General features: G+C 46.0%; 1 protein-coding gene across 1 annotated transcript; it reads right to left on the bottom strand.

Moving 5' to 3' along the window:
- Positions 1–3121: 3121 nt before the first annotated feature.
- On the bottom strand, positions 3122–15217 carry LOC123017436 (lens fiber membrane intrinsic protein-like). The gene is made up of 5 exons (XM_044418782.1): positions 14921–15217; positions 10044–10254; positions 7851–7997; positions 5297–5410; positions 3122–3500 (listed from the first exon to the last, which is right to left on the bottom strand). Exons 2-5 carry the CDS (start codon positions 10213–10215, stop codon positions 3460–3462), a joined length of 474 nt encoding a protein of 157 aa, XP_044274717.1. The 5' UTR covers positions 10216–10254; positions 14921–15217; the 3' UTR covers positions 3122–3459.
- Between the last annotated feature and the right edge of the window lie 544 nt (positions 15218–15761).

The following is a 15761-nucleotide window of genomic DNA, read 5'->3' as shown; positions in this document are numbered from 1 at the left end:
TAGAAGGGAGCAGTGACCTTATGAAGGAGCAGTCCCTTATAAGGCTTCTTGACTACTGGCCAATTGTGTGTCATAACATTCATTCACCATTTATCTAATTCCAAGCAAGTTATTTCTCTTTTCTGCCTTATTGCGGCAAAGCATCTATGTGGCTGTTTCTGAAGATAAGGATGACTAGGACTTCCTTATCAGCAAGCACACCCCACGGCTCCTTCTTATCTATGGGTGCATTGACTGTGCCTATCCTTTGGCATGTCCTTTACTGAGGTGACAGTTCACCCTGTCCTTAGCAGAACCCACGGCTGTTTTGCCTCCTGTGCGACTTGTCCTAACTTTGTGCATTTGCACAGGCAGCCAAGATGGGTTGAGGTACTCTTTGCAGCCCTCTTGAGAAAACATAGTAGTCACATTGGGTATTGTTGTAAGCCACCCCGAGGCTTCGGCGAATGGGGCGGCATAAAAATGTTTTAATAAGTAAATAAATAAATAAATAAATAAATAAATAAATGTATATCGGGGGTATCCCTTTCCACCTCTGCTGGTGTGAAGGACTGAGACGGGTAGCTGATTGTCTATCTGCACGTGTGCATGGTGATGCAGCGCAGGTGTTGGGTGGAGAGACACACTGGATGGTTGTGGAGTGTCAGGGAGGCCCGATAGATAGCCCATGGACAAGCCTGTCTGAAGTGAGCCAGAACACTCCCCGGAATCCGCTGTGGGGAATCCCTAACTGGTGTGCCTCAGGGCTTCTGTGTCGGAAAGGTCAATGCGTAGAAGGGTTTCTTGAAGACAGAAGTTCCAAAGGCAACAGATGAATGTGAGAGGAGTGGAATCGCATTTGGTCACATAGGACTGTCACAGGGTTGACCCATCTCTTGTCCTACAGACAGCTGCAAGTGCTGAGACCTGGAGAACTGAGCATCCTTCCGAGGACCACACTGCTAGTCCTGCTTTTGCAGCAGGAGCTTACCTTCCACATCCATTCCAGAGAAGATGCAGGAGGAATCTCATGGGCGAATTGTCCATAGGCCCATGCACTCAAGGTTTATGGCTCAGTCACCTGAAACCAAAGGCAGAGCTCCATGGCTGCTGCTGTTCCTCCTCCAACAGTGCTAACTCCAGGTTCTTGAGGCCCTTGCACCAGAATCCTCAATTCCTTCCTTCCTTCTGTCACCCTCCACCATTTCCCCAGCATGGATGCCACCTCTATTTCTCCTCTCCTTCTTTCTCATCATTGCTACCACTTGCGTGCCTGATGGGCAGAGAGCCAGTGAGCAAGGCAGCAGTGCCATTGGGTTCTCCTACTTCTCACCTGGGCAAGAGAGAGAAGCAGGAAAACAAGAAGGTTGCAGGGGTGAGGAGGAGAAGCAAGTCTAGGTGGCCTGTGCCATCCAGCTCCTCTTGCAGGTGCCCAGTCATGCCTACTCTTGCTGCCAGCCCCATCCTCCTGGTTTCCAGGGTTCCAGGGCCTTGCGTGTCAAGGCCAGTTCCCATGTAAGAGGGACGTGTTGCTCTCTTATGATACTCCTGTGCTGTCTGTAAATCAGAACGGGGAGTCTTCTGGCTTGGCAGACTCAATCGCAACCCCCTTTTCTCAATCTCTCGTGTGTCCTTTTGGGGAAGCATTCTGGAATGTAGGCTTTTTTGGGATTTTCTTCAAGCTGATACCAGATTTTAAGCTCACTTGGCACCTTTGCAGTGTCCACACCCACTAGGCTTTCCCCTCTCCATTCTGCTGTTTTGCAATGGTTTAAGCTATCCTTTGGGGTTCATGTCCTTTCTCCTTTGAGCTATCTTTCTTCCTTTGTGTTACTAATCAGACAGATATTAGGGAGAGGCAAATCCCACCCTGCTTGCTGCAAAAACCTGTCTCTGCACTGTGAGACTTCTGTGCAAACCTTGAATGTGGTACTTAGAGGAATCTGTGAAAAACCATGATGGATTTGCCTACCTCCCCTCCCTGCCATAATGGCAAAAAAAAAAAACAAAAAAAAACAACCAAAAGGAGCCAGTAAAGTGAAAACACCACCATATCCTGACCGCATCTTAGAGAGCAGGTAGCCAGCCATAGAAAGCAGCCCAGCCCAGTCATCTGGCTTGCATAGCCTTGATGGCAAAACCCCGATTTGCTGGTGTGTGCCATGTGCAGTGGCCCCAGAAAGTGCCTTTTGCCCAAGAATTCCACTGAATTATTCTTGTAAAGCAAAGGACATATGATACAAACCAGGCTGGTCATGATGTCTTGCAACTTTGGAGAGGATTTCTGGAAGCACACTTGGGAAAAAGAGTCCTTTTCAAATAGCTAGCCATGAATTCATCAAGAAATATTTATTTTGTTATTGAGCAGATGGGCTGTAGATTAAAGGGGAGAGCAAAAGAACAAGGACTGATGAAGAGAGCCAGCTGCCTCTAGTCATTGCGCAGGGATGTCTTGGGTCAGCACCAGGGCCCCATGTGGTGGGTGAAACTGGAACGGCCACTAGTTCTTGCAGGTGTATTCTCAGAGTGTGCAGGGGTGCTTAGCCTCCTGATGAGCACCAGTACTGACCCCCTTGCACACAGGCACTCTCACACACTTGTGCACTCACACAGGGGTGACTGGTGCATGGGAAGTAGGGAGTTCATTCGTCCATCCCCACATGTTCCTCCATATATGCATCACATCGTTTCCAGCACGTGGGCTGGAGGCCTCAGGAACTTAATGAGGAGAGTACCATATGGGAATGACCCTCTCCACGTGACCAGGTGGACACCTTCTGCCCCTGCACATGGTTGATCTTCCAAGCATAGCTGGAAGTTGTTTTGACTTCTTCACTCAGCTAAATGGGGAGCACATGAGGATGTCACTGCAGCAAACAAGGCAAGGAAGAAGCAGCATTTAATCTACATGTTTGGGGATACTGGCTTTTCCATATACTTCCAGCAGTAAATGCAGAATCAAAACATGAATGCAAAAGATATAAGGTTTCATTTACAACATTACATAAGATTATGACAGACTGGTAATTATATGTGCTAAATTGGAGATCAATTTTAGAGATCACCTGTGCCTGAAAGGAGTCATGTTTGGGTCTCATTCCAATGAACTTCTCAAAGAATGAATGAGATAGATAATGCATAGACCTCTAGATATGGCTGGACTACAACACCCCTCACCACTGGCTATAATAGCAAGGGCTGATGGGAACTGTAGTCCGATTATTTCTGGAGGTGACACATCCCCAACCCTTGTTGTACATGAGGGAATAAAACAGATTAAATTAGCAGTGACAACAAGACCAGGATGTCTGGGAGTATTACTGGACTCCTCATTCTGAACTGAGCCCACTCCTCTGCCCTCATAATCAGGTAAAGGAATATCTTCCCAAGTTCACACTGTGCTTTTCTATAACCCCATTTCTGCCTTCACATACAGCACCGGATGCCATCTTAGAAGGCAGTGACTTCTTTTCCCACTGCTCATGCTGACGTGTCCATTTTTAATGTGTAAGCAATGCCACCTGTCAAGAGAAAAAAGGTGTTGATTAGGTGAGCATTAGATGAAGCCATAAAACACCACTGTAAATACCACCACTTATATCACTTTCTTTCTCGCATGAGTGAAGACACTGCCTTACTCTTACAGCTTGATGCTACAAGATGGTGCGGTTTGCACATTTGGAAACATTCACCTGCAAGTGTCATAAACCAGTTTCGGGAATCAAAATCACCCTGTTGGATGGCCATGCTGGGAAGAAGACAGGGGTGTGTGACTCTGTTGGATCTCATGGATTGTTCAGCAGCTTTCTGAACCAATGGCCATGATAGCTTCCTGGACAGGCTGTCAGGTTTGGTATGTTGGAATACCAACATCCAACTGAGTTGGGATGTATATTGCAATGGTTCTGCTCCTAGTTAGATGGCCAATTCCAGTAGGTGCTGCAAGATGATTGCTCTTCCTCATGGTCCCATTTCCCCTATTTCCCATGCATCTCAGCATCCACAGAAGTTGTTCACAGATGTGGGGTGAGATGTCCCCAATATGTGGATCGTTTGTTATTGCCTGCTGCCGTCTCTGGCTCATGGCGACCCTATGAATGAATGCCCGCCTATTTCACAGCCTTGCTCAGCTTTGTAAACAAGGGGATAAAACCCAGGACTTGCTCAACCAATGCTTGGGCAGAGAGAAGGATTGGCTGCAGATCAATAACTGGGACTCCACCTGAACAAGGTGGAGATAGTGGTTGTTGGTGATTCACCTGTCTAGTGAAATAACCGTTCTGCTTAGACTGGTCAGACTCAGTATTAATGAAATTGAGGGAAGATTCCAGGAGTGAATCAAGAAACTAGCATTGGTCAAGGTTAAACTATTACGTGGCAAGAAGGAAAGGTCTATGAGAAAGAGAGACAGAGACAGAGACAGAGAGATAGAGGATGAGAATGCTCCAGGTTACGATAGAAGTTTGATCAGTACAGGAAGTACAGTCAGCAAATCCAAAGGTCAATATCATAAAAGTTCACTCATGGACCAAGGTCAGAGTAACAAAACCTCAGAGTGGGGCAGGGGGATATTTGAAAATGAAACATGGCAGAGAGGTGTCCCAGGCAGGGAGCTGCCCAAGTTTCAGAAATGCTTGAAAACCGATCTAAGTTTTTCCTTCAGTGAATTGTGGCAGCATGAAAAACACTGTTAATAAAGGACAATGGATGTTGCACAAAATGTACTGAATAGCAGCAGAACAAGATGAAACTGGGACCAAAATGAAATCCAACAATAGTAAATGTCAGTATGTAGAAAGGACTACATTAATACATGATGCTGAACTTCTTTTGGAGAGCCTATATATGAACATACTTGGAGGAAGGGGAGGAACAGTGAGGAAGGAGAGGATTTTGGAGTTTCAAGATTATCCAGGGAGTTTCTCAGGCAGGGTGTGAGAATCAGCCCAGCTGGAAAGGGATAGGAGGGTTTTCAGGAGAGGAGGGGGACAGGGGAGAGACCCAGTCCTTGGCCTAGTGGGAGAAATGAGCTTCTCAGTTGGAGGAGCTTCTCATTCTTGCCATCTTGTCTTCAAAGAACAAGATCCTTCTGAGGGTGGAGTCAGGGGAAAGGCAGGAACAGAGGGGACGTTTCCAGTTTGGATTCAACTCTTGACATGGGCAGGTGCTTCTCCCTTCACCATGGTCAAAGGCTCTTTAGAGTTCATACTGTTCTGTAAACTGTTAAATTTCAGTAAAAGAACTGCATTTCAAAGGCCTGTCTTGAGTTTGAAACCGGAAAGAACAAAGAAGGGACCAGCTCATGATGCTTACTTACCACATATAAGGAAGAGAGGAAAACATGACCAACCAAACCCAAAAGACCATCCAAAGAATACAGACTGCTCAGACCTCCCAGTGAAAACAGACATGCCAATCATAGTAAAAAGACCTAGAACCCAAAAAGGAGAGGTTAGCATGCAAACTCCCTAAATCATTTGCATGGACCTCTGGCTTGGCTGGGACATCCCCCACGGGCCACATGGCCATGTTCCCCATGTGGCCCTGCATCTTCTTCCCCAGGCTTTACCTTTCATTTCCACCCTTTGCAATCAGAGATCTTTCCCTGCTCTGCATTAAGCACAAGAAGGCAGCCAAGGACCAGCTCATGAGGAAGGGCCAGATGGGTGAAAGCAAATGTATGTGAGGGTGAGAATTGTCTGTGTGAGGGGGAGCCCCTGGGAGGTTTCCCAAGTGGTAAACTGGCCTTTGTTCTGGCACGGATTCCTCATCTGGTCATAGGACATAATGATACCATTCCTGGGTCAGATCAAAGACATCTCCACCCAGCATCTCATGTTCTAGAGTGACCAGGCTGATGCTCTGAGGAGCTTGCAAGTAGGATGTAACTTGTAGCCATTAGCGATCTTCTCCTCCATTAATTTCACCAATCCACATTTGAATTATTATTCATTACTATTTATTTAATTTCTGTAGCATGCAATAGCCAAAGCTCTCTGGGTGATTTCACAACAGTTCCCAAATGGGACCAAGATTCAATTAATAATAATAATAATAATAATAATAATAATAATAATAATAAAACATAATTTTAAAACATTTTTTAAAAATTAAAATGGAATTAGTGAAAATAGATGTGAAAACCATCAGAGACTGGCACCCCTATTGGCCATTGGATAACCTTAGATACCTTTAAATGCCTAAGTACAGAGGGCTGACTTATCCCCAAAGGAAGAAAAAGTTGGTTCCAGGTGGACCTCAGTGGGGAGATCATGCCACAGTCATGAGTCCATCTTTGAGAAGACCTTCCCTCTTGTTGCCACCCTCTAAGCCAGGGGTCTCAATCTCAACTTACCTGGGGGCCGCTGGAAGTAGAGTCTGGGTGAGGCTGGGCCGCATCAAGTATTCCACCACCGCGGTGGTGGTGGGCCGCTCATCCCGTGTTGCTCCTGGAGGCCGGCCTGGGCGCTGCCGGTGCTTTGAAGGCTGCAGGGCCCCTCCCCTGTGCCTCCCCCATCCCGGCAATTGGCCCGCAGGCCGCGAGTTTGAGACCCCTGCTCTAAGCCATCCTTGGAGGTAGCACTTGGAAGAAGGTCTTGTATGATCACCATAGAGTATTGGATCCTAGACACCTTTTCAAATTGTACCAGTTGAAACTTGTCAAATGAAACTGTACTAGACTGTGCACTGAACATTAGACTTAAGTCTGAGAACCAGCAGATACAAAAGATTGTGACATGGAAGTGCCCAGTTGGCCTCAAACAGATCTAGGATGTCCCCAGGGCCAGGATGGTACAGGCCCTAGATGACCCTAAACTGCTCAGCTGGGTGGCAAATAGAAGGCTGAATAGAGACAAGGAATTATCCCTCCTTTCCTACCTTAATTGTCCCAAAGAAAACACAATGTGGGCATATATCAGAATTTGATGCATCCCTAGGAGGGTGTTTTGTTTTGGTTTTCCCTTCTCTACATGAGTTGTCCCTTGTTTTCTTTTATGGCTTTCAGCTCAGGAGTATACCATGGGTCCATAGACACTCCACCATAGAGAGGACACTCAGGAGGAATTGTGTCAGGCACCCAGGGCGTTTCCGTACATGTTACACCAGTCAACCAGGCCTTTGTGAGGAGCTCCAGCCATATCAGCTGGAAGTCCCTCTATGACTCTCCAACTCCACCCCGCTGATCCATTAACCTCCATCTTAATAGGCTCCCTAACCTTGCAGAGAATGAGCGCTGCCATTAGCCAAACTCTCAGCTGGTGCACTCTGTCCATGACAAAGGGGCAGAACCAAAGTCCTCCACCTGCAGGATACCACCCTCATGTCTGGTTGGAAAACTGAGTCTCGATTGTGCCCTGTTCTTGTGCCCAGGGGTTTGCACCAGGGCCCAAGAGGCTGTCAATGCCTCGCAAGAGAGGGAGCGCTTCCAGTACCCTTAAAGGAGGCTGTGATAAAACCACTCCTAAAAAAGCCAAACCTGGACCCAGGGGAGGTTATCGGAGGAGGGCAAACTCCCTCTGTCCGCACTCCTTGCTCCACATCCAGTGCTCCCAAGCCTCTCATCTCCCTGAGGCTGCCTACCCCTTTCACCTAAAACATGGTGAACAGCAAACTCCAGCTGACATGCTTGACCTTCAGACGAAACATTTTTCCTTTAGAACACCTTGGAAGAGCAGGAAACTTGCATTTCAGAACTGAACTGCAGGAACATCCAGACTATCCAGATTTGGTATACATGTGGAGTCTGTTTGGCTCAAATCGTACAGCCAAAGCATCTAGGCATTTTGCCATGCCAACTATGGCATGAAGTTTGGGGACTTGAAGAACTAGACCTGGCATTGGAAGCAAGTACTCCCGGAAGCTTGTCATACCTGCAACAACGTTGGCTGTGGCTGCCATCATGGCCATAGAGACGGATCCCACTTGCTTCAGCCAGAATCCGGCACACAGACAGCAACAGGCGACGACACTAGTGATCATTGCCAACAGCACGAATGCTCGGACAGTGTTCAGTGCCACTGAAGAGAGTCCAAGGAGAGAGAAGGGATTCAATGTATATCGATGGCATTGGACAATAATATTGCAGAAGATACATGGTGGTGATGGTGATTTCTGCAGTGCCCCATAGCCGAAGTTCTCATGGAGTGCAACAGGTGATAAGAAAAAATACAAATATAGACAACAGTGAATCTGTGATAAACATTCCACTAAAGATGTAAAACCAAATTTTAGCAGCTTAAGAAGCAAGGGCAAGTCCATGCCAGAAGACCTGCGGATGTTTGTTTGTTTGTTTGTTTGTTTAAAGCATTTCTATGCCGCCCCATTCGTCGAAGCCTCGGCGCGCCTCACCACATAAATTAAAATATAATACATTAAAAATATAAAACAAATTAACAATATAAAATAAGTCGCTGACAATACCCCCAAGGTGCTATTTGGAATTGGCCAGTCTTAAGCTGGTCCCAGAAAGATAGTAAAGCAGATGCCAGATGGGCCTAGTGGGGAGAACGTTCCCCAGAACACACGAGACGGATCATATGGAAGGAGACAATCCCTAGACAACCCAGGACCCATTAGCTACAGAAGGTAGTCAGACTGCCCTGTCAGCTAACATCTTTTACTTGATTGCCATTACAGCAATTGTGACAACAATCCCACTAAACTTGCTAAACACACCCATTGAACGGGCAGATTTCAGGGCTTTGTTTCATTTGTTTTTTCACTGACCAGAGCCAAAGGTAAAATAGGCCCCGGAGACCTGCTGTGTGCTTAGACCAGGATGCTTCAGAGCACATGTGAAACCCAGTAATTTATTTTCCATACCAAACTGGGGCCCTTTCTCTCTCTGTCTCTCTCACACACAAAGATTGGTGGCTGGTGTGGTTCCCCATGCAGCTTTTCCTGCTTTGCTGTTAAAAGCCATTCTGCAAAACTTCTTTTATAGAAGTTCTCTGGAAAATGCCCCTCACAAGTGCATCCATCTGCTTATCTAGCAGCAGAGCTGGGTTTAGGAACAGTGGAATTTCACTGAGCCAGGGACCTGCTTGTCTGGAGGGGATATGACTAGGGAAGTCAGAGAAATCTGCAACAGAGGCAAATGAGTGAAGATGTCTTTGAATCCACCTCATGGATTCTGCTGTAGGCCAGCTTTTCTCAGGTTGCATGAATTTCTTTTGGTAAAAATCAGCATAGTAAGGTTGCCGAGGCAGCTTCAGTAAGAATGTGAGTCTGGAAGCCAGATTGGAAGGACTCTCAACTGTCAACAGATGTAGAGCATTAATGCAAGATGCAGCAGACAATGTAAATACCATTTAGTAGGGCTTTCACAGTCCTTGTAGTGTAAGATCTTTCCATCCAGCCTTCCATTAATGCCTTCTCACATCTTTCATCGAAGATGATCACTTTGTGAGTTCTGTTAGAACTCAGCCCCAAGCGTTTGACCTCTGCCATCAGCTTTGGGCAGATGGGGGAAGGAGCAAGAGCAGGGACTTTGGGACTGGATTGCCTTGTACTCTGAAGCCCACCAAGCACACCAAAATATGGCCTCGGAACACTCATCCCTGCCCAGTTCCCAACCAGTGTGGGAGAAGGAAAGGTCAGGAGTCCCATGTAACAGGAATCCTGTGGAATCATAGGTGGTCTCAAAGCTTGTGAGAAGAACAAGAACATCCATTGGGGTGCAGTAGCCTCTCTGAAAAATAGCATACCCACCACCATCAAAAGTCTCCAGTGATGCACTGCTCCACAGAAGTGTGGGGTGTGTCCTAGGACATGAGGTGAAAGAGAGACCCAACAGGATTGCCAAGGCCAGTGTGAACTGGGTAAGTGTATGAGAACCCTCCCAGAATCCTTTGCAATATGCAGAAAGGTGTTGGTGAGAAGCAGGCGTTCCTCAACAGACAGGTCAATGCACCACCTTTAAGGGAGATGGTGGGGTTATCTCAAGTCACACTGGTCTGCCAAGGGGTTAAAGAGTCATACACTTCCTCCCAGTGTGTATAAGCCTTGGTGTTCCCAGTTACCACGCTGCAATTCCTTGAATCTCAGGATTGGAAATGTCTTACCTGAAGACACCTGCAACTTTACACATGTCGTGCCATCGCAAATATTCCATAAGCCCTGGCTGAATGCACCAGCTGTTGCCCAGTAGTCTGAGCCCAAAGCAATGAGGAGGATCAAGAGGCTGATGAGGGAGCTGGCCACCGCAACAACATGCAGTACATTGATTGTAGCCATCTGTAAAGTCTACAGTTGCTCAGCACCACTGCAATATACCTGAGGAAGAGGGACGGAGAGGCCATTTTACACCTGCTGCAGCTTCTGTTGGCATGCACAGTGCCCAGCCTATGCGCACACCACCCAAGAGCCCAGCCTCTGATGTGGAGCAGCCTCCAGCAGATGTCAGCAGCCTCTGCTACACTGCCCTCATGTGCAGAGACCGGCCGGGACTAGGCCTCTGTGAACTGTGTCCTCTTTGCCCACTCAGCAGCAGCAGCAGCTTTAGCGTCATAGGCACTGATAGGAAATGATCAATAAAAGTAACAGACATCGTGTTTCCTTGTAGAAAAAGATAGGCCGATGGGGCCATAATGCCTTGCTTAAGACATGGGTTTTGTTCTGATGAGCCATTCCGTTCGTGGATCATATAATCTTTTACTCACCTGGCGAATACATTTTGTTATCGCAGTTGCAAAACAGTTCAGGTTATTCTTCATTTCTGCCCAGTAGCATAATTAGAGTGCAATAAACTGCTGGAGTCAGTTTATGGCTCTCCAGCGCAAGCCACAGGAGACAACAGTGGCAATCGGCAACACTGCTTCCCCTCATAGCCTGCATTCTCTACACAGCTCATCTTGACCATCCAGATCCTTTTCCTCCCTCCAAGATCCAGCTGCATCTTGGAAAGGCAATCGGAATGGCCTTATTCACCTTGGCTGTAAGTGGACAGAGCAGGGAGTCAGCCCTGGGACTGCAAAGAAACCTAAGGGTTCCCATACAATGCTGCGGGAAATAGGATCGTGCCCTTAGCCGATGAAACCTGTCTAGAAAGAAGATGAGGCCTTTCTTAGTGCAATTTGTTATGATGTTGAATTGGAGGAGAAAAGCAAGCTTGGGAAGAAAAAGTGTTGGTCAAAGTAAACATAGACACACAGAAGAGGGGTGGGAAATCTTGGAAAAGAAGATTCTCCAAGCACAATTATGAACAATTCGAACAAGAAAAAATGTAGAAGACAGCAGAGGGAGCCCATGTGGCTCCACAAAAAAGGGATAGCTTGGAAGAGAAAAACAACATGTCCAGGAAATGGAAGAAGGACCAGGCCACAAAGTCAGAGCACAAACAAATATCAGGGGATTGCAGGGGTGGCATCGGGGAGACTAAAGCAGGAAGTGAACTGAGAATAGCAAGGGATGCTAAGCACACAAGAAAGCCGTCTTCAGATACATCCAGAACAAAAGACATGAGAAAGAGAAAGGCGTCCAGCTAGTTAAAGTGGATGGCAGAGTGATAACAGAGAACAAGGAAAGGCAGAGGTGCTCAGTTCCTACTTGGCCTCAGCCTTCTTCCATAAGAAATTCTACAAAGAGGAAGTACAAGCTGAAAGTGAGAGATGGCAGCCCAAGACTGACAGACAAATGGTCAAGGAATATATAGGTAGAGTAAACACATTCAAATCTCCCTGGCCCAATGAACTCCAACCCAGGGCCATAAAAGAGTGAGCAGAGGAGCTCTCGGAACCACTGGCTGTTACCTTCAATACATCTTGGAAGAAGTGCCAGACAACTGGAGAAGGGCTGACGTCCCTGTCTTTAAAAAGTGGGGAAAGAATGAACCTGGGAACTACAGATGAGTTAGTCTGACATCAATCCCTGGAAAGATTTTGGTGAAAACTATTAAAAAATCAGTCTGCAAGCATCTTGAAGAAAATGCAGTGATTAATAGACGCCAACACGGATTTATCAAAAATAAATCCTGTCAGACTAACTTAATCTCATTTTTGACTGGGTAACCTCCCAAATGGAAAGAGGGAACAGTGTGGACATAATCTACCTAGGCTTTAACAAAGCTTTTGACAGAGTGTGACAGAACATTCTGATAAGCAAATTAGCACACAGTGGACTAAATAGAAATCTTGGGTGGATTCAAAACTGGCTGCTAAATCGGTCACAAGGACTGCTCATCAATGGCACCTTCTCAACTGGATGAAGGAAACTAGTGGGGTGCCGCAAGGTTCAGTCCTGAGCCCAGTGTTCTCCAACATCTTCATTAATGATTTAGATGAGGAAATACAAGGAAAGATAATCAGATTTTCAGACAATACAAAACTGGGCGGAATAGCAAGCACCCTAGAAGGCAAAATTCTTCTGCCAGGCAAGATCCAGGGTGATCTTGATAAACTTGAATGCTGGGCTGAAAGTAATAGAATGAGATTCAAAAGGGACAAGTGCCAAGTCCTCCATCTAGGAAAATGAAACCAAATGCATCTAGACAAGATGAGGAATACGTGGCTCAACAGAAAAAGAAAAAGATCTCGGAGTAGTTGTGGACAATAGGCTAAACATGAGCCAACAATGCGATGCAGTCACCAAAAGGGCAAATGCTATTTTGGGATGGATTAACAGAGGTATTACTTCCAAATCATGAGAAATGGTAGTTCCTCTGTATTCTTCAACCCCTGGTCAGAGTGCCCTGTCCCTGTGGTAAGGAAGAGACGGAAACCACAGAGCACGTCCTGCTGAGGTCCACATTCTACAGGGATATTCGCACTGCACTCATTTCCCCACTGATGAATCGCTTCCCGGGCCGTACAGAACAACAGTATATCTATATGTTGCTGTCTGACACTAACCCAACAATAACATTCAGTGTCGCTAAATTCTTCGCGGCCACGATGGGTGTCTGAAGACAGATCCTGAGGGAGTGTGGCCCTTCCTAGTTGGACAAGGACAAAGTATGGGATTGTCACTGATTTAAGATGCTGATATTGTGTTGAAGTATTTATTAATCCTAGTGGGGTTTTAATATAATGATTTATGTATTTGCTTTTTTAAATCTATGTATTTATTGAATGGAGCTGGTCTTTGACCTCAATACAATTTTTATCTATCTATCTATCTATCTACCTATCTACCTATCTACCTATCTATCTATCCTCTTCACTAGTCAGAGCTCACCTGGAATACTGTGTCCAGTTTTGGGCACCAAGATTAAAGAAAGATGCAGGTAAATTAGAAAGCGTCTAGTGGAGGGCAACAAAAATGATCCAAGATTTGGAAGCACTGCCCTATGAGGAGGGATGGAGAGAACTGGGCATGATCAGCCTTGAGAAGAGAAGACTGAGGGGGATGTGGTATCACTCTGTAAGAACCCCAAAGGCTGCCACAAAGAGGAAGATCAAGATTTCTTCTCACTCATACCAGAGTGCAGGACACAGAATAATCAAGTCAGGCTGTGACAACCCAGGTTCAGGCTAGATATCTGGCAAAGCTTCCTCACTGTGAGAGCAACACAGCAGTGGGACCAGCTGCCTGGAGAGGTGGGGGGCGCTCCCACACTAGAGACATTCAAGGTGAAACTGGGCAGCCACCTGAGTGGGGTGGTGTAACGTGGTGTCCTGCAACAGCAGCAGGTTGGACTAGATGGCCTTCCTGGCCCCTTCCAACTCCACTGTTCTATGTTTCTATGTATAGAAATAACATTTTTTGCATCATGCTGCATTTTAATGTTCGCAGGTCAGACATTTTGTTAGCAGGCTTTCAAGGAAACACACCTTGTATTTAAAGACCAATTACAGTATGAATTCCATAGTTAAGAGGCAGAGTGATTTGTGGTATCTGGACTAAACTCAGAAACTTCAGACTGGATTTCAAAAAGCACACCACAGCAATTTTTGTATGAATCATACAGAAGTTTTAAATAAAATACTGTTTCAGTTGTATCCAACTCCAACCAGGCTTAGCAGAAATTGTATTTTTAAAATTATTACATTTCCTATACAGCCCATAGCCAAATCACAACATTTAAGCCATCCATCCGGATTTCAGTCAGGCCCAACCCTGCTTAGCTTCCAAGATTAGGCAGGATCTGGCACTTCAGGCTATACAGAAGCTATTATAAAAGAAGAGATAATAAGCACTGACATCACAATCTTCTTGCAGCAAACACATGCCCTATAACTTGCCTAAAAAGACAAATACATTTGTCTATTAACAAATAAGGTGTCTTCTTTAGATCCCTTCTGTCCTTAAATATCAGGTGCAAACTAGTGATGGGAAAATCTGCTTCCTTCATGCTTGCAAAGTTCTTGGAAGGATCTGCTTAGCAACCATTAGAAATACAATTGTTGGACTAGATTGAGCTGATCCTCCTGGCCATTTCTAAATTTCTGTGGTACCATTTGGTGTATAAGAGCTACATTCACTTCCTTATTTTTCAGCACCCCGGATGTCTCCCAAATATTCAAGGTAGCTTAAAACCTTACAAAATCAAACAACCTTCTGCATCAAAATGGCCTTGATACATATTAGTATAAAGGAGGAGAAGGAAGAGAGTGTCTAAAAATGGAGGCTATCTACTTGCATTTGGGTGTTACTCCAAAGCAGAAGGCTGGCTCCAGACATTTTGCTGTCTGACGTGATTGTCAAAAAGTTACCTGTCTCCTCCCTTCCATGAACGAGATGATAGAAGGACTTTCAGCTGAGCTTTACTTCAAGAGTGGCAACGCTGTAGCTTCATTCACCCTCCCTGAGAGCAGCATGCTAACTTAGGGAGCCCAGCAGGGACTCACTGGTATTGGCTTCCCCTCAGCCTCTGTTGCATCCTTGGAGGATAAACCAAGTAATAAAATTGCCTCTTCCTCAGGTCCATTCCGTTCGCATCAAAATTCAGAGGCCTCCAAACTGTTAAAATAAATACCACTTTCCCCTCTACAGACATCAGTACCTGGCTCAGAATCACCTCCTCTCCTTTCTTCAGGTGAAGGAAACTCTCTGAAACGTGCCCCTTGCACACGCTGCTCCCACCAGGCATGGGATTATCATTTTACAGGGCTGGGCAGAAGGGCTCCACCCAGCATTTAACCTCTTCATGGATCATTCACACCTCACTGCATGGAATGTCTTTCTCATGAGTTCCCTTTTGCACAGCCCTGGCAGAATCTCTCTGTGTGTGTGTGTGTGAGAGAGAGAGAGATTGTATCTCTGCCGAAGACATCTATGATGCTCTTTCCCTTCCTATCACTCCGCTCAAATGCATGCTGATCTCTCGTTGCTGTTATGTGCTGTCAGGGCAACTTATGTTGCCCTGTTATGTGCTGACTTCAGGCAACTTATGAATGGACGCCCTCCAAAATTTCCCTTCCTTGACAGCCCTGTTTAGCTCTGGTCAACTCAAGGAGGTGGCGTCCTTCACTGAATCCACCCATCCATCTCAGATCTGAGCTTCCCCCTCTCCCTCTGCCTTCAACTTCTCCAAACATTATTTTCTTCTCCAATGAGTCTTGCTTTTTCATGATGTGTCTGAAGTATGACGTCTTTGCTTCCAAGGATTGTTCTGGCTTGATTTGATCTAAGACCCGCTGATTTGTCTTTCTATCAGGTCTCCAGGGACACCAAAATTAATTAAAATGCATTTTGCTCCCACTCCATGATGTTCTTGCTACTTGGCTATCGCTATCGGACCCACAGCAGGGTCAGGGTCTGTCTTCCCTCCTCTGGATATGTTTGAGCTCTTGCTTTTCCTAAAGGAACCTACCAAAATGTGAAGAAAGACAATCTGACCATTG

Source organism: Varanus komodoensis, unplaced genomic scaffold, assembly GCF_004798865.1.
Source record: "Varanus komodoensis strain SLA01 unplaced genomic scaffold, ASM479886v1 scaffold93, whole genome shotgun sequence".
In the NCBI taxonomy this organism is placed as follows: domain Eukaryota; kingdom Metazoa; phylum Chordata; class Lepidosauria; order Squamata; family Varanidae; genus Varanus; species Varanus komodoensis.
This window is presented reverse-complemented; position numbering and strand designations above follow the sequence as displayed.

What these genes read in the sequence shown, in the direction of transcription:
- LOC123017436 (XM_044418782.1), bottom strand. Translation starts at nt 10,215, where the DNA reads ATGGCTACAATCAATGTACTGCATGTTGTTGCGGTGGCCAGCTCCCTC. An exon ending in AAAGTTGCAGGTGTCTTCAG is followed by an intron (nt 7,998 to 10,043) that starts GTAAGACATTTC and finishes GACTCTCTTCAG; the next exon opens with TGGCACTGAACACTGTCCGA. An exon ending in CACAGCCAACGTTGTTGCAG is followed by an intron (nt 5,411 to 7,850) that starts GTATGACAAGCT and finishes TTTGGGTTCTAG; the next exon opens with GTCTTTTTACTATGATTGGC.